General features: G+C 53.3%; 1 protein-coding gene across 4 annotated transcripts in view; it reads left to right on the top strand.

Annotated features, from left to right (window-relative positions):
- Positions 1-5,805: 5,805 nt before the first annotated feature.
- The window catches only part of dhx16 (DEAH (Asp-Glu-Ala-His) box polypeptide 16), a 49,864-nt gene continuing 34,973 nt past the window's right edge, over positions 5,806-20,696 (top strand). The window contains exons 1-6 of one of the 4 annotated variants that reach the window (XM_063048145.1): positions 5,806-5,885; positions 7,801-8,004; positions 9,441-9,658; positions 12,033-12,201; positions 17,576-17,632; positions 19,657-19,911. In XM_063048145.1, coding sequence (XP_062904215.1) covers positions 7,807-8,004; positions 9,441-9,658; positions 12,033-12,201; positions 17,576-17,632; positions 19,657-19,911 — 897 coding nt within the window. In that variant the 5' untranslated portion in view covers positions 5,806-5,885; positions 7,801-7,806. Of the gene's footprint in view, positions 5,900-6,889; positions 7,464-7,800; positions 8,005-9,440; positions 9,659-12,032; positions 12,202-17,575; positions 17,633-19,656; positions 19,912-20,696 lie in introns of those variants that run through there. The other 3 variants (XM_063048146.1, XM_063048144.1, XM_063048147.1) reach the window with 3 other exon arrangements.

The raw sequence follows: 20,696 nt of genomic DNA, 5'->3' as shown, positions 1-20,696 counted from the left end.
TGGAAGGACTGTTTAGGGCCCTGAATGGTAGTGAGGGAGGAGGTGTAGGGGCAGGTATGGCCCTTGTTCTGCTTGCAAGGGTAAGTGCCAGAGGGGGATCAGTGGCGAGGGACGAATGGAGAAAGGAGTCACCTAGGGAGCGATCCCTGCAGAAAGTGGAAAGTGAGGGAGACAGAGAAAAGCTGGTCTTACATACTGTTTATACAGATCAATTCATTACGCAGGGCATTGCATTCATATGACAACAGCACAGAACACTCAAAGAGAAAGTGCAGTACTGCCAATAAAAACATTTTCCACCCTTCTACCCTTCCATCCTTCCACCTTCCCCCCTCCCTTCCATCCTCCCATCCTTCCCCCCTCATCGTTCCACCCTTCCACCCTCCCTTCCTTCTGTCCTTCTACCCTTCCATCCTTCCACCTTCCACCCTCCACCATCTACCTACCACCATCCACCCACCTATCCTTCCCCCTCCCATCCTTCCATCTTCCCCCCTCCCTTCCATCCTCCCATCCTTCCCCCTCTCATCGTTCCACCCTTCCACCTTCCACCCTCCACCATCTACCTACCACCATCCACCCACCTATCCTTCCCCCTCCCATCCTTCCATCTTCCTCCCTCCCTTCCATCCTCCCATCCTTCCCCCTCTCATCGTTCCACCCTTCCACCCTCCCTTCCTTCTGTCCTTCTCCCTTCAATCCTTCCACCTTCCACCCTTCCGCTTCCTGGAGATTGAAGGGCCGGTCTAAGAGGCTCCTGAATGCCTCTATCGTATTGGCCCCCACCACCTTCGGAGGGGTTACTCACCTTCAGAAGAACCTAAACAGCCTTGACAGGGTGAATGTGACCCCTAGCTGGGGGCATCTCGAACCAGTCTCAACACAGGGGTCAGCCGTCCGTGAGAAGTCATCGCACCCGGGGGGCAGATGGCCTTTGCCTTTCAAGAGGGCTGTGAAGTTGTTATCACTGCGGTGAAAGGGGAGCATTTGATGGCTCCGGGCCTGTACCAGATGGAGTTTAGAAGAACCAGTGGGGTATCTCATTGAAACAAACCAAATATTGAAAGGCCTGGATAGAGCAAATATGGAAAAGATGCTTCCATTAGTGGGGGAATCTAGGACCAGAGGGCACAGCCTGAGAATACAAGAATGTCCCTTTAGAAAAGGTTCAAAGTATATGTTATTATCAAAGTACATACATATCACCGCATACAAATACATGTCACCATATACAAATACATATCACCATATACAAATACATGTCACCATATACAAATACATATCACCATATACAAATACATGTCACCATATACAAATACATATCACCATATACAAATACATGTCACCATATACAAATACACGTCACCATATACAAATACATATCACCATATACAAATACATATCACCATAAACAACCCTGAAATCCACTTTCCTATGGGCCGACTGAACAAATCTATAGAATAGTAAATATAACAGGATCACTGAAAGATCAATCAGAGTGCAGAAGACAACAAACTGTGCAAATGGAAACATGAAGTCCTTAAAGCGAGACCATTAGTTATGGGAACATCTCGAAGGACGGGCAAGTGAGTGTTGTTCTCCCCTCTGGTCAAAAGCCTGATAGTTGAGGGGTAGTAACTGCTCTTGAACCTGGTGGTGTGAGTCCCGAGGCTCTTGTACCTTCTACCTGATGGCAGCTGTGAGAAGAGAGCACGGCCTGGTCGGTGGGGATCTCTGACCGTGGAACTGAGATGAGGAGGGATTTGTTTAGCCAAGGGGTGGTGAATCTGTGCCATTCATTGCCACAGACAGCTGTGGAGGCCAAGTCATTGGGTATATTTAAAGCAGAGGTTGTTCGGTTCTTGATTAGTCAGGGTGCGGAAGGTTACAGGGAGAAGACAGGAGAATGGGGTTGAGAGGAATGATAAACCAGCCACGGTGGAGCAGACTCGATGGGCCGAATGGCCAGTTTCTGCTTCTATATCTGGTGGCCTCATGGTCTCACATAGCGGAGGAAGAAGTGTTTAAATCCTCTGTCTGTTCCTCTTTCTGAAGGAGCTGTTTTGATTGTCTCACGTTGCAGCGGGTGAGCTTGGCTCGACGTGGCTCGGTGCCAGGGATTCCCCCACCCCTCACACCGGCCGGCGTACTTACCCAGCCCTTTCCTCCCACACCTCCCGTCTTCCTGAGCACCCGACAGCTCTGCAAGAGTGCGCACGAGAGAGCCATGTTACGCTTATCAGCTCTGATCGCAGGAGGCGAGGAGGGGGGGGTGTTAAACTCTCTGGCCATCCTGTTTCCTCAGATGTGCCCCGTACAAACTTCATTTCCAAATTTGGCCTTTTAGAGAAGAAAATGTACAACTTTTAAAAAAAAGTCAAATCACCACAGCCCTGAGCCTGCAGAGCCACAGTGGTGCCCTCCCTTGCAGCTGAGAGGCCGTTACTGCAGGCTCTGACCAGTCCATATATAGGCAGGGGAGCCGGGCAGTGGGGGGGGGGGGGATGCGGTGGTGGAGATTGAATGCTTGGCATGCCTGAGTTTACGATGATAAGGAATTTGCTCAGCTCCTGACAATTTCAGTGTAAATAAGTGCTGTGGATTGGGGAGTGCTTTTGTGGGTTTGAAGACAGGAATCTGAGGGACATGGTCAGCAGTTGCTTTAAGGATATGACGACGCATAGTTGATTCACTTGGTCCAATCTCACACTTCCCCAGGCCTCTCCCCTGCCCTCTTGACCTGAATTTCTCTGTTCTGCTCCCTTCAACCCCAGGGCAAGAGGCACAACTCAGGCAGCATCTCCAGAGGGGAATAAAGAGTCAGTTTTTCCAGTCGAAATCCCTCATCGGATAGGAAAGGAAGGGGGAAGAAGCCAGAAAAAGAGGGCGAGGGGAGGGGGAGGACTACAAGCTGGTAGATGATAGGTGAGACCAGGTGAGGGGAAGGTGGGGGGGATTAAGTAATAAGCTCAGAAGGGATAGATGGAAGAGGCAAAGGGCTGAGGAAGAAGGAATCTGATAGGAGAGTAGAGTGGACCAAGGGGGGAAGGGAAGGAGGAGGGGCACCAGAGGGAGGTGATTGGCAGGTGAGGAGAAGAGAAGTGGTGAGAGGGGAACCAGAACGGGGATTGGATAAAGAGAGAAGTTGGGAGGGGAAGAAGATACTGGAAGTTGGTGGAATCTATCTGGCCAGGGGCTACACAGATGGAATATGAGGTGTTGGTCCTCCAGCTGAGTTTGGCCTCATTGTGGCAGCAGTGGAGGCCATGGACCAAGATCTTGGAATGTGAATGGGAAGTCGAATTGAAATGGGTAACACTGGAAGATCCTGCCTTTCCAGTCCTGATGAATGGCCTTGGCCTAAAAAGTCTTTATTCCCTTCCATAGATGCTGCCTGTGAGGTGCGTGGCCAAGTGGTTAAGGTGTTGGACTAGCGACCTGAAGGTTGTGAGTTCAAGCCCCAGCCGAGGCAGCGTGTTAACCCCACACTGCTCCAGTCCACCCAGATGAAAATGGGTACCAGCAAAATGCTGGGGGTTAACCTCGCGATAGACTGGCGTCCTATCTGGGGTGGGGGGGTGGGGGGAGTCTCGTACTCTCAGTTGCTTCACACCACAGAAACCAGCATAAGCACCGGCCTGATGAGCCTATAAGGCTCCAGACAGAGTTTAACTTTAACTAATAGATGCTGCCTGACCTGCTGAGTTCCTTCCTTCATTGTGTGATGTGTGGTGTGTTCCCCATCTGTAGAAACCTGAAGTTCCACAAACCAGGTTCAGGAACAGCTACTTCCCTTCAACAATTTGGTTCTTGAACCAAGCAGCACAACCCAAATCACCACCTCGGTTAGCAACACTGTGGGCAGTTTATTTTTGTTGTAACTCTTGTATCATTAAAGTCAAAGTCAAGTTTACTGTCATATGTAGAAATCCACTTGTACAATGAAAACTTTACATACACCATCACAGGCACATGACATTCACAAGAAATGTTGTATAATTGATATATAGTTAATGTTTTTCTTCTGACTGTTGTGGTTCTAATGACAAAAGTCAGGTTTATTCTCACAGCTGCATCACAGGCATGTGACATAAGCTCCATTCCCTCGACGCTGTGCGGGCGCACGGCCACACCATAACAGAAATGCTCCCGAGCACATAGCCTTTGTTGCCACGCAGCTGGAATGTTTGCAACCGTTAAACATGTAAAATGCCACACAGTTTTGAGGCCGCGTAAAATTTTCCTGCTCAGACCGATGGTTGGTCCACGCGGCCGTAAAAAAAATGAGAAAGAAAGTTGCTCATAAGAAAAATATAAGTTAAAGATTATACATCATTTTTACGAGAAAGAGCACATTGTGCCTGTGATGCTGCTGCAAGTAAGTTTGTTTCCCCATTTCCCTGGTACTTGTATGAGTACTTGTACGATAAAAGTTTGATTCTGAATGTGCAAGCTAATCTAGACTTTTTTAAACCAAGACCACAGTCAAGGTTGATGTTATTGCTGACTGACTAAACAACCTCTGTTATAAGCAACACACACAAAATGTTGGAACTCAGCATCTACGGAAAAGATTGAACAGTCAATGTTTTGGGATGAGACCCTTCTTTGGGACTGATAAGGATGGGGAAAGACACCAGAATAAAAAGGTGGGGGAGGGAAAGCTGGGTGGGAAAGGTCAAGAGCTGGAGATAGGAAAGGAGGGTGGACAGTAGCAGAAAGGGAAGGAGGAGGGGACCCAGGTGAGAAGAAGTGGAAGTTTGGAGTGGGGAATAGAGGAAGGGGGGTGGGTGGGGAATTTGTGGGTGGGTCTGCGGCCACTGTCTGCAACGGTCCTCCGGAGCGGGGGAGGCGCTGTGGCCACCATCTGCAATAGTCCTCCAGAGCAGAGGGAGGCGCTGCGGCCACCATCTCCACTCTGATCTGTCTTCCCCAGCGTAGGGGGCGCTGCGGCTACGATCTGTCTTCCCGAGCGTAGGGGGCGCTGCGGCCACGATCTGTCTTCCCGAGCGTAGGGGGCGCTGCGGCCACGATCTGTCTTCCCGATCGTAGGAGGCGCTGCGGCCACGATCTGTCTTCCCAAGTGTAGGGGGCGCTGCAGACGGGCGCTGTGGCCACGATCTATCTTCCCGATCTTAGGGGGCGCTGCGGCCACGATCTGTCTTCCCGATCGTAGGAGGCGCTGCGGCCACGATCTGTCTTCCCAAGTGTAGGGGGCGCTGCAGACGGGCGCTGTGGCCACGATCTATCTTCCCGATCTTAGGGGGCGCTGCGGCCACGATCTGTCTTCCCGAGCGTAGGGGGCGCTGCGGTCACGATCTGTCTTCCCGAGCGTAGGGGGCGCTGCGGTCACGATCTGTCTTCCCGAGCGTAGGGGGCGCTGCGGACGGGCGCTGTGGCCACGATCTATCTTCCCAAGTGTAGGGGGCGCTGCAGACGGGCGCTGTGGCCACGATCTATCTTCCCGATCTTAGGGGGCGCTGCGGCCACGATCTGTCTTCCCGAGCGTAGGGGGCGCTGCGGTCACGATCTGTCTTCCCGAGCGTAGGGGGCGCTGCGGTCACGATCTGTCTTCCCGAGCGTAGGGGGCGCTGCGGTCACGATCTGTCTTCCCGATCGTAGGAGGCGCTGCGGCCACGATCTGTCTTCCCGCGTGTAGGGGGCGCTGCAGACGGGCGCTGCGGCTACGATCTGTCTTCCCGCGTGTAGGGGGCGCTGCAGACGGGCGCTGCGGCTACCGTTTGCGCGCGGTCATCCGGAGCGGAGGGGGCGCTGCGGCCAGAGTTTTCTCGCGTCCACTTTGCTTCCGGGTGATAGGTCGCAGTTGTTGCTGCCGGAGGGGAGTGAGTTGTGGCCTAAAGTCGGGAAGTGTGCAGCGGAGAGAGGTGAGAGGTGAGAGGTGAGAGGGGAGGGGGACAGGGGACGGGGGGACGGGGGGACGGGAGGACCGGGGGGACGGGAGGACAGGGGGACAGGGGGACGGGGGATAGGGAGACGGGGGATAGGGGGACGGGGGACAGGGGACTGGGGGGACGGGAGGACAGGGGGACGGGGGGATGGGAGGACGAGGGGTCGGAGGGACAGGGGGACGGGGGGTCGGACGGACAGGGGGATGGGGGGTCGGGGGGACTGGGGGACGGGGGACAGGGGGAATGGAGGACAGGGGGACAGGGCGGACGGGAGGACAGGGGGACCGGGGGGACGGGAGGACAGGGGGACCGGGGATGGGGGGACGGGGGGACAGGGGGAGGGGGGACGGGGAGACAGGGGGAGGGGGACGGGGAGACAGGGGGAGGGGGGACAGGGGGACCGGGGATGGGGGGATAGGGGGACGGAGGATAGGGGGACAGGGGATGGGGGGATAGGGGGACAGGGGATGGGGGGACGGGGGATGGGAGGACGAGGGGACGGGGGGACAGGGGGAGGGGGGACGGGGGAATGGGGGACGGGAGGACCAGGGGGACAGGGAGGACGGGGGTCCCCCACTCCGCCGGACTGAAACTCTTCCCCCTGGGAGGGTTGATGTGTGTGTGGGGTGGGGGTTCTGGTGTGGTGGGGCGAGGCCCTTTGCTGTCGCCCCCCACTCTCGGAATCCATCATGCTGAATTGCACTGGAGATTGGGAGACCTGGGGTTAGTGGGGGGAGCGGGGACGAGGTTCTCCATTCACTGTTAGTCAGTGCACCTGAGGCGCGGGGGTGAACCGACCCAGGCTGCCTCTGTTACGCTGAACATCCAAATTAAGCCTGGCAGGGTGGGAGCTTCCATTGTCATGCGGGAAGATTCATTCATTGACCGATGGACGTTTCCATAACTCCAAGATTAGAGATTGGCTTTACCTCGAAACATACAGTGAAATTTGTCTCTTTGTGTCAATGACCAACGCCGAAGATTGCGCTGAGGGTAGCCCGCAAGTGTCGCCAGGCTCCCAAAGCCAACACAGCATGCCCACAACTTTATTTATTTATTTTTACCTTTTTTCTTCTATATGATGTACTGCATTGAACTGCTGCTGCTAAATTAACAAATTTCACGATAATAAACCTGATTCTGATTCTATACACATTTGGACTGTGGGAGGAAGCGGGAGCACCCGGAGGAAACCCACTCTGTCACGGGGCGAACGTATAAGCATCTTACAGACAGCAGTGGGAATCGAACCCGAGTCGCTGGCCCTGAAACTGCTGCAGTACTGTACTGTGCTGTCCCAATAAAATAAATATTTTGCAGAAGTACCTGCAAAATGTCAAGTTATAATATACAGTGACATATGCAGTACTGTGCACGGAGGTACCTGAGACTTTTGCACAGTGCTGTATTTGTCAACGTGAGCGAAATCTGGCAGGAGCAAAGGACGTTGGGAATGGCAAGGTTGGCAGACCATGGGAAGGTTGTGGGACAGATGGCAGAGAAGGAGTGTCAGGGGCAGCTGGAGACGCACCCAGCCCTGAGATACCAGGCAAGGTCATTTGAATCAAAACAATTGGTGTGTTGGTCATTACAGAATGTCTCTCTGGTACTTCCCGCTTCCTCCCCTCTCCCTTCCTTCTCCCTTCCCCTTTTCCCAACCATGATTCCCCTCTCCCTGTCCCCTTCCCACTTTCAGTCCACAATGGAGACCCATATCAGAATTAGGTTTATCATCACTCACAAATGGCATGAAATCTGGGGGGGGAGGCGGGGGGGTTTGCGGCCTTACGGTACAATGCATAAGATTTTTGCACAGTACTGTGCATACTTTGAGCTTTGAAAGTGCCGGTGACTGTAAGCTGGACCTGACTGCACCTGTTTCCCGGTTAAGGCTGCCATGGCCTCCCTCGAGCAGTGGGTGAATGATCAGCTGCACCGGCTGCTGGGCCTGAGTGACAAGTACGTGGCCCAGTTTCTGATCGGGACAGCCCGGCGTAGCGGTGACCCCCAGGACTTTGTCCAGCGGCTGGAGGGCACCGGCACGATTGACATCACGCCCAGCGTGCGCGTCTTTGCCGGCGAGCTGTGGACCAAGGTGAGTGCAACAGCGGAGAAGGGGGGTGGTGGGTGGGTGGGTGCACCGGGAGTGTTGGGTCTGCAGAATGGTGGTCTCCCTTTGATAGACAGCCAGCGGGCAGCTCTCTGTAGCTCTCCTGAGGTGTGTAGGGGACAGTGCAGGGAGGTGGGGTGCTTGTGGTGGGGGATAGTGGAAGCCACTGAGCCCCCCTGGAGGGGAGCTGGTATGCCATGTTCCTGAGTTTCGTCTGAGAGCCTGTGTTGGTTCTAACTCTCTGTTGGGGGTGTGTGGGGGCTCCTGATGGTTGAGGGGGCACTTGAAAGGGCATATACTGCCTCGGCCTTCATTCCTCGGGAAGAGGGAGAGGGGTGGGTGGGTCTTGAGTTCCAGAGCTGCGAGATACTGTCGCAGTTCTATGAAACCGGTTCGTCCACCCATGGAATATTGTTTTCAGTTCCAGTTGCCCTATCACGGGAAGGATGTGGAAGCTTTAGAGAGGGTGCAGAGGAGATTTACCGGGATGCCGCCTGGATCTGAGAGCATGCCTTACGAGAATGGGTTGGAAAGTGACTCGATAGAGGAGAATAAAGGCTGATATATGCTTGTGCGTACTAGCTTATGCAAGAGGGCTACACCGTTGTGAGCATTTATACTTGTGTGTTGGTGTGTCTGCATCGCTCTGCAATTCACCGCCAAAACGTTAGTTGGCGGTGGGGTTTCTATGCCACCGTGTTGAGTTTCTTCGTGTTGAAACTCAAACTCGGAGACCGGCAACCACCATTCGAGTTTTAGCTTCAGGTGGAAGTCAACAGGCTGTAGCGGCTGGCTACAAACTGGCGTCAAGCACATGATCCTCCATAATTTCGGAGGTCTGTGAAGCTTTATGGAAAGCATTGCAGCCAGTTCTTTCCCTGCCCTTCAGTCGCCCAACGGGAAGCTATTGCAGCGTAGGAGGAAATGCGATGCTACCAAGTGGACCAATCACAGTCGTTGAGGTCTGCATCGCCGCGACACGTGGTTACGTTTTGGGAGAGGTGCGCGTTAGGCCACGGTGTAAGGTTTGGCGTAGAGTACAGCGTAGGTACGGCGCACATTTGACGCACAAGTATAAGTCAGCCTTAAGAGGCATGGAGTGGACAGTCAATGTCACTTCTGCAGGCAGTACCAGGAGACATACTTTGAGTTCTTTGAAGGTGGCTGGAGGAAAGAATAGTGTGATTTTCACAGAATGGTGGGTGCGTGGAGCTTTCTGTCAGGGGTGGGGGGTCCTTCAGGGACATTTACATGAACATTTGGATGACAGGACAATGGAGGGTTCTGTGGGAGGAAAGGGTTAGAGGGATGGTCTGCACTGTGCAATGTTCTCAGACCCAGCGCTGGGAGGAGGGCTGATTTGTCTGTCTGCCGGTGGTGACTGATCCGCGGCTGTCTGCCTGTCCCTCTCCCCAACCCAGATCCCCAGGAAGGCGCCGGAGGAGAAGGCCTCGCGGGCAGTGGAGCGCGAGGCCCGGGCCCTGCAGCACAAGAACCGCACCTACCAGCTGCTGGAGGACAGCGAGGACAGCGGGTCCGAGGGGCAGCCGGAACGCCACCGGTCCAAGGCCAGGGCCAAGCGGCCCCACCTCCGCAGGAAGAGGGCCGAGTCGTCGGGCAGCGAGGCTGAGGAGAGCGCGTGAGTGTCTTTGGGGGGCGGGGGTCTACGGGAGGAGGGTGGGCAGGTCGAGAGGATGCGGAAAGCTCGGGCGAGGGGTTGGTTGGGGTGAGAGGACAGCAGGGAGGTTGGGGCAAGAGGGGATTGGCGGTGGGAGACGGTGAGGGGGTGGGGGCAGGATGAGAGGGCTGAATGCAGGTAAAAGGGATGACGGAGAGACACACAAAGTAACTTAGCATGCAAAGAAACTTATCCATGGTGTTCACCGATCCCTGTAAAGCCCTCCCATCCAAATACCTTCTCAGCCGCTTCCTCTGACAGCTTGCTCCATGTACACACCACCTTCTGAGCAAAGGAGTAACTATTATTGATTTGGACTGCTGGGTTGGTAAATTTAGCAGGACAATGGCAGATAGAATTTAATCCTGATCGGGTAACTTGCGCATCAGAAGTCTCTCTCTCTCTCTTGCTCCCCCGCGCTCTCCCCCCCTTCCCCTCTCCTCACCTCCCCCCCCGTCCTCACCCCCCCGTCCTCACCCCCCCGTCCTCACTCCCCCGTCCTCACCACCCCGTCCTCACCACCCCGTCTTCACCCCCCCGTCTTCACCCCCCCGTCTTCACCCCCCCGTCCTCACGCCCCCGTCCTCACGCCCCCGTCCTCACACCCCCGTCCTCACGCCCCGTCCTCACCTCCCCGTCCTCACCCCCCCGTCCTCCCCCCGTCCTCCCCCCCATGTCCTTCCCCCGTCCTCACCCCCCTGTCCTCCCCCCGTCCTTCCCCCGTCCTCACCCCCCCCGTCCTCACCCCCCTGTCCTCACCCCCCTGTCCTCACCCCCCCGTCCTCACCCCCCCGTCCTCACCCCCCCGTCCTCACCCCCCGTCCTCACCCCCCTGTCCTCCCCCCGTCCTCACCCCCCCGTCCTCCCCCCGTCCTCCCCCCGTCCTCACCCCCCCGTCCTCACCCCCGTCCTCACCCCCCCCCTCACCCCCCCTCCTCACCCCCCCGTCCTCACCCCCCCCATCCTCACCCCCCTGTCCTCCCCCCGTCCTCCCCCCATGTCCTTCCCCCGTCCTCCCCCCCATGTCCTTCCCCCGTCCTCCCCCCCCATCCTCCCCCCCGCGCTCTCCCCCACGCTCTCCCCATTACACTGTCACACAGTCAGTTTCCTGTTTGTGAGATCAGTGTATGCGTATATGTTGCACTTTTGAATTTTGTAATATTTGGGGAGCTCATTCACAGACACAGGTGTCATTAGCGGGCGTTTATAATCCAGGGATGGCCTGTATTAAGGGAGAAGGGTCCTTGTCAAGTCCAGACAGTTCAGACAGATGGTGAAGGAGGTGCACTGGAGGCTTGTGTCCATTCACAGGGCGTGAAGTGTAAGGACAGGGAGGTGTTGGTGGTACAACTTCATAAATTATGAATTCTCAGTTCAGTTATGGAGGCCAGTTCTGTTTTCTTTGGAACTGCTGGGGGCACCTGGTGGATGTGTACAGATTATGGGAGGTGTAGGTAGATAGGGTCAATGATTTTCCTTATGGCGTAGGAACATAAGACCAGAGGAGGTGGTGGAGGCAGGAACAGTAATGACATTGAAACGGTGCTTGGCACAGGTACACGGATAGGAAAGGTTTAGGATCCCGGCAAAGCATATGTAAATGGGACCAGCTTAGATGGAGTCTTTGTCACCATGGACCATCGGGCTAACGAGCCTGATTCTGTGCTGTATTACTCTATAACTGGAGGGCATAGTTTTGGTTTTTCGGCGAGTAGGGGGTTTAGAGGGATTCTGAGGGGAATATTTGCACGCTGAGGGTGTTTTGAATGTGACCCCCTTCTGAAGGTGCAGGAGGCAGGTACTCTGACAAAAGTATCTGGGCAAGCACTTGAATTGCCAAGCTGTAGACCAAATGCTGGTGTTTTATTGTTGGTACAAACACAATGGGCTAAAGGGCTGTGTGATTGATACTGGGAAAGCAGTAACGTTGCTGGGTCCTGAGCTGTTACAGGGGGTTTGGTGTGAGAAGGGAGTGTGCAGGCCTGTCTATTGTTGCTGGGTCCGGGCCTCGGTTTCACCCGGTCCGCTGTGCCCCACCGACCGGCGTTTCACCCGGTCCGCTGTGCCCCACCGACCGGCGTTTCACCCGGTCCGCTGTGCCCCACCGACCGGCGTTTCACCCGGTCCGCTGTTCCCCACCGACCGGGCGTTTCACCAGGTCCGCTGTGCCCCACCGACCGGGCGTTTCACCCGGTCCGCTGTGCCCCACCGACCGGCGTTTCACCCGGTCCGCTGTGCCCCACCGACCGGGCGTTTCACCCAGTCCGGTGTGTCCCACCGACCGGTGTTGCTGGTGTCCAGTGTGTCCCACTGACCTCTGCACTCCTCCATTCAGGAAGAAGTCGCCATCCCCTCGCAGACAGTCGGCGTCCGAGGAGGAAGAATGGGAGAAGGAAGAGAAGGACCGGCTGAAAGATCTGGAGGAGCGGGATGCTTTTGCCGAGCGGATCAAAAAGCGGGACAAGGACAGGACCCGCCTTGTCCTGGAGCGCTCCGATAAAAAGGTAGGCAAGCTCGGGAACTCGGCCAGTCAACCCTCCAGCCTGTTCAGAGACTCTGTTACCTCCAGACATGACACACATGTGTCTGGGCTCTCCGACACTCCACGTGGCTAACACTGCCTTCTGGTTTTATTGTTGTCATGTGTACTAAGATCCAGTGAAAAGCTTGTTTTGCCCCACTGTTCATACAGACCAGATCATTACAAGGTGCACTCAGGTAGAACTAACAATGCAGAGTAAAGTGTAGTACAGGTAAAAGGTAGTGAGGTAGATTGTGAGGCCAGGAGTCCATCTTGTTGTACAGGAGCTGCATTCAGAAGTCTGATAGAAGCTGTTGAACCTGGTGGTACATGCTTTCTGTCTTTTGTACCTTCTGCCTGATGGGAGAGGGGAGGAGGGAGAATGTCCGGGGTGGGTGGGTCTTTGATTACACTGCCTGCTTTACTGAGGCAGTGAGACGTGTCGACAGAGTCCGTGAGAAGGAAGGCTGGTTCCTGTGATGTGCTGGATTGTGTCCATGATTCTCCGCCGCTTCTTGTCGTCACATGCAGAGCAATTGCCGTCCCAAGGCGTTTTACACCCAGGTGCTTTCCGTTGGTCAGGGTCGACCGTGTTCCGAGAGTCGTATGACACAGAAACAGGCCCTTCGCTCCAGCTTGTCTGTACGGAACAACGTGCCTTCCTGAGCGAGTCCTGTATGTCCTGAGTTTGGCCCATGTCCGTCAAAACCTTTCCTGTCCATGGACCTGCCCAAATATCTTCGAAATGTTGTAATTTGTACACATTTTAAAATTTCCATGTACCCACCATCCTCCGTGAAAATCTTCCCCTCAGATGCCCTTGACCTGACGCCTCTCATCTTAAACTTATGGCCTCTAGTTTTATGCTTCCTTAAGCCCGGCAAAAGATTGCCATAGCAATTCACCTCACATATTCCACCTCTCAGCCTCCTTCACTCCAGGAAAAACAATTCCAGTCCATTCACCCTCTCCTTGTAACGCCCGCCCTCTAGTCCCGGCAGAATAGTGAATCTTTACTGCGCGTGCACCATCTTGTTACGACCATTGCACGGTGCCTGAAAACCCACCGTCAGCCCACCGACACCGCCTCGCCAAATTTTGTAACTTGTGTGTCTCCACACCATTCTGCTGCTGCAGAACCACACATTCCACGCCAAATGTCAGTGATATAAACCTGATTCTGATTTCAGCTCTTGGCTTAATCTGTAACTCGATTGCTTCTTTCCCTTCATGATGCGGCTCAAGGCCCTTTGTGTTGAGCCAGCTTTTATTTATTGAGGCTCGCAACTGCTCATGGCATTGCCCTAGTTCTTGTCAAGTAACACTTCTCAGAAGAGCCGGGAGGAACTCGGCAAGTCGGGCAGTATCTGTGGAAGGGAATAGAAGTTACGATAAAAAAAAAATAAAAGTTAAAATAAAATAGAAGGGTCTCACTCCAAAACGTTGGCTGTTTATTCTCTTCCATGGATCCTGCCTGACTTGCTGAGTCTAGTTATTTATTGATCGATTTATCTATCGATCGTTCGATCGATGGAGGTGCAGTGTGGAATGGGCCCGACGAGCCACGCCACCCAGCAATCCCTTGATTTAATCCTAGCCTAATCACAGGACAATTTATGATGACGGATTAACTTCCAGCTGGTACGCCTTTGGACTGTGGGAGGAAACCGGAGCACCCGGAGAGGAAATCCAAGTGGTCATGGGGAGAACGTACAAACTCCTTACAGGCAGTGATGGGAATTGAGCCCAGGTCATCTGTACTGTAAGGCACTGTGCTAACCACTACACTTCCATGCCATTCGCGTGTGTTGCTCAGGATTTCCAGTGTCTGCAGAATCTCCTGTATCTCTGCAGAGCCTGGGGGGTCTTTGATGTGATAAATTAGTTGTAGGAACAGGTGTTGTTGCAGAGTGTCGGGTGAGTTGGTACGTCTGTCCTACCTGTCCAGCTGTGCGCTCTCAGTACCTGGGAGCTGGAGGGCGAAGGGTCCCACGGGTTGAATTCAAGTGCTGCAGGTGCTGGAAACCTGAAATAAAATCAAAGCACTGGAAACGCTCAGCAGGTCAGGCAGCATCTGTGGAGAGGGAAGCTGTTCACATTTGCTTTTCACAGGCTCTGAGAAACTAAGAGTTAATCGAGATTGCCCACCGTGGCAATGTGGCTTTACACAACATCCTGGTTTCTATAGAAGTAGAATCAGAATCAGGTTCACTTTCAGTGACAAACGTCTTGAAATTTGTTCTCTGACAGCAGTACAGTGCAAGACATAATAATCAATATGTTTCAGTAAGAAATAAAATTATTAATGGTGCAAGAAGTTCAGAAATCTGGTGGAAGAGGGGAAGAATCTGTTCCCAAAATGTCTGTGGGTCTTCAGGCTCGTGTATACCACCCCCGCTCCCGATGGTAATGATGGAAGAGGGCATGTCCCGGTGGTGAGGGTTCTAATTGTGGAAGCTGTCTTCTTGAGGCACCTCGATGGAGTGGAGGTTTGTGCCTGTGATGGAGCTGGCTGGGTCGACAACCCTCGGCAGCCTCTTTCGATCCGGCGTGATGAAGCCCATGTGAGTAGATCCCAGCCACACTTCCAGAGCAAGCCGCCATCCACCGACTCTGTGGTGCCAGGTTCAGTCCTGGCCGCGATGCCTTTTACAGCCCAAGTATTCTGCTGACACTGACTGCGTCTGAACTCAAGCCAGTGCTTAACCGCACTAACCACGTGGGTCACTGCGCTGGAACGTCACTGAGGTTCGGGTGCTTTATATTGAAAAGAGCACCCACCCAGGCTGGAATCCTGTCGAGGAGTCTGGGTGGTTTATATATGGAACGACAGATACCTGGCTGTGATTACCAAATGGAATTTAATTCAAGGGGTTCGAGGCATTAGTAATTAAAATAACAGATACCCAGGACTGAGTTGCAGGCTGAAATCTAATCCAGGGGTTCAGGGTTTCATATGCAGAATAATGGATACCGCGGAATAGGTCACAGGCTTGGTTCGGGAGATTTATTCCTGGAATAATAGATACCAAGGAATCTAGTATAGGCTGAGTTCTAATCCTCGGGTTCAGGGGCCTTATATACAGGCAGCGCATCCCCAGATCTATTCCAGGGGTGTTTGTTTACACCTGGAATAATGGATTCCTGCAAGTGGGTTAAAGGCTGGAACTGTTTTGAGCTTTTCAGGGATTTTAAAAATAGAACATTGGGTACCTGGGCGTGGGTCATCTAACTGATCAGTTCGGGGGGAGGAGGGGTTTATAAAACTAATGAAAGGAATTGATAAGAGAGACGCAAGAAGCATATAACCAGAATTTGTGGGTGCATATGCATTACAGGCTGGACTCCTGTTACAGGTGTTAGTATGGTCTGCGTACCTTTGGATCTCTCGGTAAACTGTGTGGCTGCCATCTCACTCTGTTCCCTGCGATCATTTGTACGATCTGACTCTGACCCTAGTCCCTGTGATCATTTGTACTGTCTGACTCTGACCCTGGTCCCTGTGATCATTTGTACTGTCTGACCCTGGTCCCTGTGATCATTTATACTGTCTGACTCTGACCCTGGTCCCTGTGATCATTTATACTGTCTGACTCTGACCCTGGTCCCTGTGATCATTTGTACTGTCTGACTCTGACCCTGCTGTCTGACTCTGACCCTGGTCCCTGAGATCATTTGTACTGTCTGACTCTGACCCTGCTGTCTGACTCTGACCCTGGTCCCTGTGATCATTTGTACTGTCTGACACTGACCCTGGTCCCTGTGATCATTTATACTGTCTGACTCTGACCCTGGTCCCTGAGATCATTTGTACTGTCTGACTCTGACCCTGGTCCCTGTGATCATTTGTACTGTCTGACTCTGACCCTGGTCCCTGTGATCATTTGTACTGTCTGACTCTGACCCTGGTCCCTGTGATCATTTGTACTGTCTGACTCTGACCCTGGTCCCTGTGATCATTTGTACTGTCTGACTCTGACCCTGGTCCCTGTGATCATTTGTACTGTCTGACCCTGGTCCCTGTGATCATTTATACTGTCTGACTCTGACCCTGGTCCCTGTGATCATTTGTACTGTCTGACTCTGACCCTGGTCCCTGTGATCATTTGTACTGTCTGACTCTGACCCTGGTCCCTGTGATCATTTGTACTGTCTGACTCTGACCCTGGTCCCTGTGATCATTTGTACTGTCTGACTCTGACCCTGGTCCCTGTGATCATTTGTACTGTCTGACTCTGACCCTGGTCCCTGTGATCATTTGTACTGTCTGACTCTGACCCTGGTCCCTGTGATCATTTGTACTGTCTGACTCTGACCCTGGTCCCTGTGATCATTTGTACTGTCTGACTCTGACCCTGGTCCCTGTGATCATTTGTACTGTCTGACTCTGACCCTGGTCCCTGTGATCATTTGTACTGTCTGACTCTGACCCTGGTCCCTGTGATCATTTATACTGTCTGACTCTGACCCTGGTCCCTGAGATCATTTGTACTGTCTGACTCTGACCCTGGTCCCTGTGATCATTTGTACTGTCTGACTCTGACCCTGGTCCCTGTGATCATTTGTACTGTCTGACTCTGACCCTGGTCCCTGTGATCATTTGTACTGTCTGACCCTGGTCCCTGTGATCATTTACACTGTCTGACTCTGACCCTGGTCCCTGTGATCATTTATACTGTCTGACTCTGACCCTGGTCCCTGTGATCATTTGTACTGTCTGACCCTGGTCCCTGTGATCATTTATACTGTCTGACTCTGACCCTGGTCCCTGTGATCATTTGTACTGTCTGACTCTGACCCTGGTCCCTGTGATCATTTGTACTGTCTGACCCTGGTCCCTGTGATCATTTATACTGTCTGACTCTGACCCTGGTCCCTGTGATCATTTGTACTGTCTGACTCTGACCCTGGTCCCTGTGATCTTTTGTACTGTCTGACTCTGACCCTGGTCCCTGTGATCATTTGTACTGTCTGACTCTGACCCTGGTCCCTGTGATCATTTGTACTGTCTGACTCTGACCCTGGTCCCTGTGATCATTTATACTGTCTGACTCTGACCCTGGTCCCTGTGATCATTTGTACTGTCTGACTCTGACCCTGGTCCCTGTGATCATTTGTACTGTCTGACTCTGACCCTGGTCCCTGTGATCATTTGTACTGTCTGACTCTGACCCTGGTCCCTGTGATCATTTGTACTGTCTGACTCTGACTCTGACCCTGGTCCCTGAGATCATTTGTACTGTCTGACTCTGACTCTGACCCTGGTCCCTGTGATCATTTATACTGTCTGACTCTGACCCTGGTCCCTGTGATCATTTGTACTGTCTGACTCTGACCCAGTGTTCATTTGTTTGCAGGCCTATGAAGAGGCACAGAAACGCCTGAAGATGACTGAAGAGGATCAGAAGGCGCTGGTACGACAGCTGTTTGGTTTGGCAGAGCTCGCTTGTTGTGGCTGCCAGGCATTTGTTTTGTGAAGACAAAAGAGAAATGACTGACAAGAAATCGGGGGGCAGATTAGGGTCGAATGTGAATAATGGCTGATCTCCCCCAGGCAACCACTCCCCTGTATCAGTTCCCCATTACTCTCAATCCCCCAATCCTTCGAAGATTAATCTACCACTTTATACTCTAATGACCCTGCCTCCATACACCCTTCATTCAGTGCAGGGGTTTGCAGAGAATTACTACCCTCAGACCCTGCACAGCTTTCCGCTGCAAAGCTCCTTCCTAATGGCTCTACCTCCAGCCACTTTCCTCGCGCACGGGTGGGGACGTGTTACCAGGATAGCAGCTAGAATGTTGGCCTTCATTGCTAGAGGGATTAAATTTAAGAACAGAGAGGTTATGCTTCAACTGTGCCGGGCACTGGTGAGGCCACACCCAGAGACCTGTGTGTAGTTCTGGTCTGTCTACGTTTCAGAAAAGGTATACTCGCTTCGGAGGTGCTGCAGAGGAGTTTGACCAGGTTGATTCCAGAGATGAGGGGGTTAGCCTCTGATGAGCGGTTGAGTCGTCTAGGACTATTCTCACTGGAATTCAGGAGAATGAGATGGGATCTGAGAGAAGTATAAAATTATGAAGGTGATAGATAAGGAGGCAAAAGATTTGTTTCTACTGGTAGCGAAGTGAAAACTAGGGGATGTAGTCTCAAATTTGAGGAAATAGATTTAGGACGGAGATAAAGAGATGCTTTTTTTTCCAGAGAGTAGTGTACCTGTAACATTCTCTGCCCAGGAAGCAGTAGAAGACACCTCATTGAATATATTTAAAGCAGAGTTAGATTCGTGTCAGCGGAGCTGGGGAGAAGGCAGGTTGGTGGAATCCACGGCCAGATCTTATTGAGTAGTGGAGCAGACTTGGTGGGGAAGATGGCCAACTCCTGCTCCAGATGTTCTTACGTGTACCTGCAGTCCCACCGTGCTTGCTTCATGGGGTAGTAACCTGGTCTCCAGCCGACACCCTGGGACAAATTCCACTGTGTTTGTCGCAGGGAAGATGTTGACTTCTACAGCAGCTTCTCCTCCAGGTGTCCCCCTGAAAAGCCCCAGGAGGCAGCCACTCGCAGTGTGAACAGGGTCCTTCTGGGTTTGAACCCCTTGTACACCGTGAACTGCTGGGTAGAGAAGCTAGATGTTAACCCTGCGGGGGTGCGTTTTCCTTTGTACCTAATTTGCCTTGCTCCTGAACAGTGCACGCAGAATGCTGGTGGAACTGAGCAAATCTCTGGAGGGGAATGAGCAGTTGACAATTCGGGCCGAGCCTTTCATCAGGACTGCAGAGGAAGGGAGATGAAGTCAGAACGAGAAGGTGAGGGGCAGGAGTAAGAGCTGGAGAGGGGAGATGAAGTAAGAAGTTGGTGGGGGGGAATAAGTGGAAGAGATAAAGGACTGAAGGAGGAATCTAGTATAGGGGAGGCCATTGGACCATAGACGAAAGGTAAAGACGAGGGCCACCAGAGGGAGGAGGTGATGGACAGTTGAGGAGAAGAGAAAGGTGAGAGGGGAACTGGACTGGAGAACTGAAGAAGAGAGAAGGGATCCAGGAGAGCATTTTCCAGAAGTTAAACAAATTGATGTTCATGAGGTCAGGTTGGAGGCTTTCTGTGTGGGTTGCTCAAGATTTCGACACTGCACTGCGTGTGGGTCTTCAGGCTTCTGGTAATAATGAGAAGAGGGCATGTCCTGGGTAGTGAGGGTCATTAGTGACAGGTGCTGTCTTGAGGAATGGCCTATTAAAGATATCCTTGATGATGGGGAGGGCTGTGCTCATGAAAAGTCTGGCTCAAATCCACAGTCCTCTGCAGCCTCTTCCGATCCTATCTGCGTTTCTGTGGTTCGTGTCTGCACACAAGTTGCGAGTGCTGGTGTAGAGGCCTTGCAGTTGTCAGAAGCCGGGCGGTTCTAACCTGTGTCACCTCTGACCTGTCCCAACCCAGATCCCGGAGCTCCGCAAGAGGTCGCGGCGGGAATACCTGGGCAAGCGGGAGCAGGAGAAGCTGGAGGACCTGGAGGCGGAGATCCAGGACGACGAGTACTTGTTCTCACCCAGCATCCTCACCGAGCGGGAGAAGCAGCAGCTGGAGTACAAGAAGAAAGTGCGGGACCTGGCCCGGGAGTACAAGGCGGCCGGAGAGCAGGAGAAACAGGAGAAAAGCAACCGCTACTATATGCCCGAGGAGTCCCGCAACAAGGTGGGTGCAGGCCGGGCTCAGGGAGGGGTGCCGGCTGCGGGCTGGAGCTCTCAGGTTACTTCCCCCGGCTTGTCGAGCCCCTTCCCTGTGTTTTCCTTCTTCATTCTTCGTTTCTTGCCCTTGGGTGAAGTAATAATCCGGAAAGCAGGAATGCCACGCTAATCTGTGGGGCGAGACGTCAGAGAGCGAAGTCCGAGGGAGAATGCGTGTGGTCGTGCACTGGGACTGGTACGGGATGTACACCCAGAACCTATTCCATCTGTATTCCATGTTTGCTTCCCACACAGCAGGGGACTTCCAGGTCACAGGCCCCTCCTGTTCCCAATAATTTTCCCAGTAACCCACATCCCCATCAATTCCCCCCCCCCGACTCATCCTGTTCCCACTAATTTTCCAAGTGACCCACATGCCTATCAATTTCCACTCTCCACCTTTCCCAAAACAGGTCCTTTACGTTGGCCCAGCACAGCTCGAGATGAGGGAGGAATTCAGCGCAGGAGGGGGTGAGGGGAGGATGAGGAAACTTGGCACACAGACAAACAGCACCCGAAGTCGAGATTAAGCCCCGGGTCTCCAGAACTGTGAGCCAGCAGCTCTTCCCACTACTCCAGTGCAATGTCCCCTACGTGTTGGGAGTGAAAGCTGGTCGCCCCAGGCCATGAGACACCCCTGTCCTACCAGATAGCTCTGCCCTTGCCTCGAGCCCGCTACCTCTCCATCCGGCTCAGATTGCCGCCGCCTCTCTTCAATGCCTCTGTTCTCTCCCCCCCCCAACCCCCTGACCC

The sequence above is a fragment of the Mobula hypostoma genome, chromosome 5 (assembly GCF_963921235.1).
Source record: "Mobula hypostoma chromosome 5, sMobHyp1.1, whole genome shotgun sequence".
NCBI classification, from domain to species: Eukaryota; Metazoa; Chordata; class Chondrichthyes; order Myliobatiformes; family Myliobatidae; genus Mobula; species Mobula hypostoma.
Note: the sequence above shows the minus strand (reverse complement) of the source record. Positions and strands in the feature narration are given on the sequence as shown.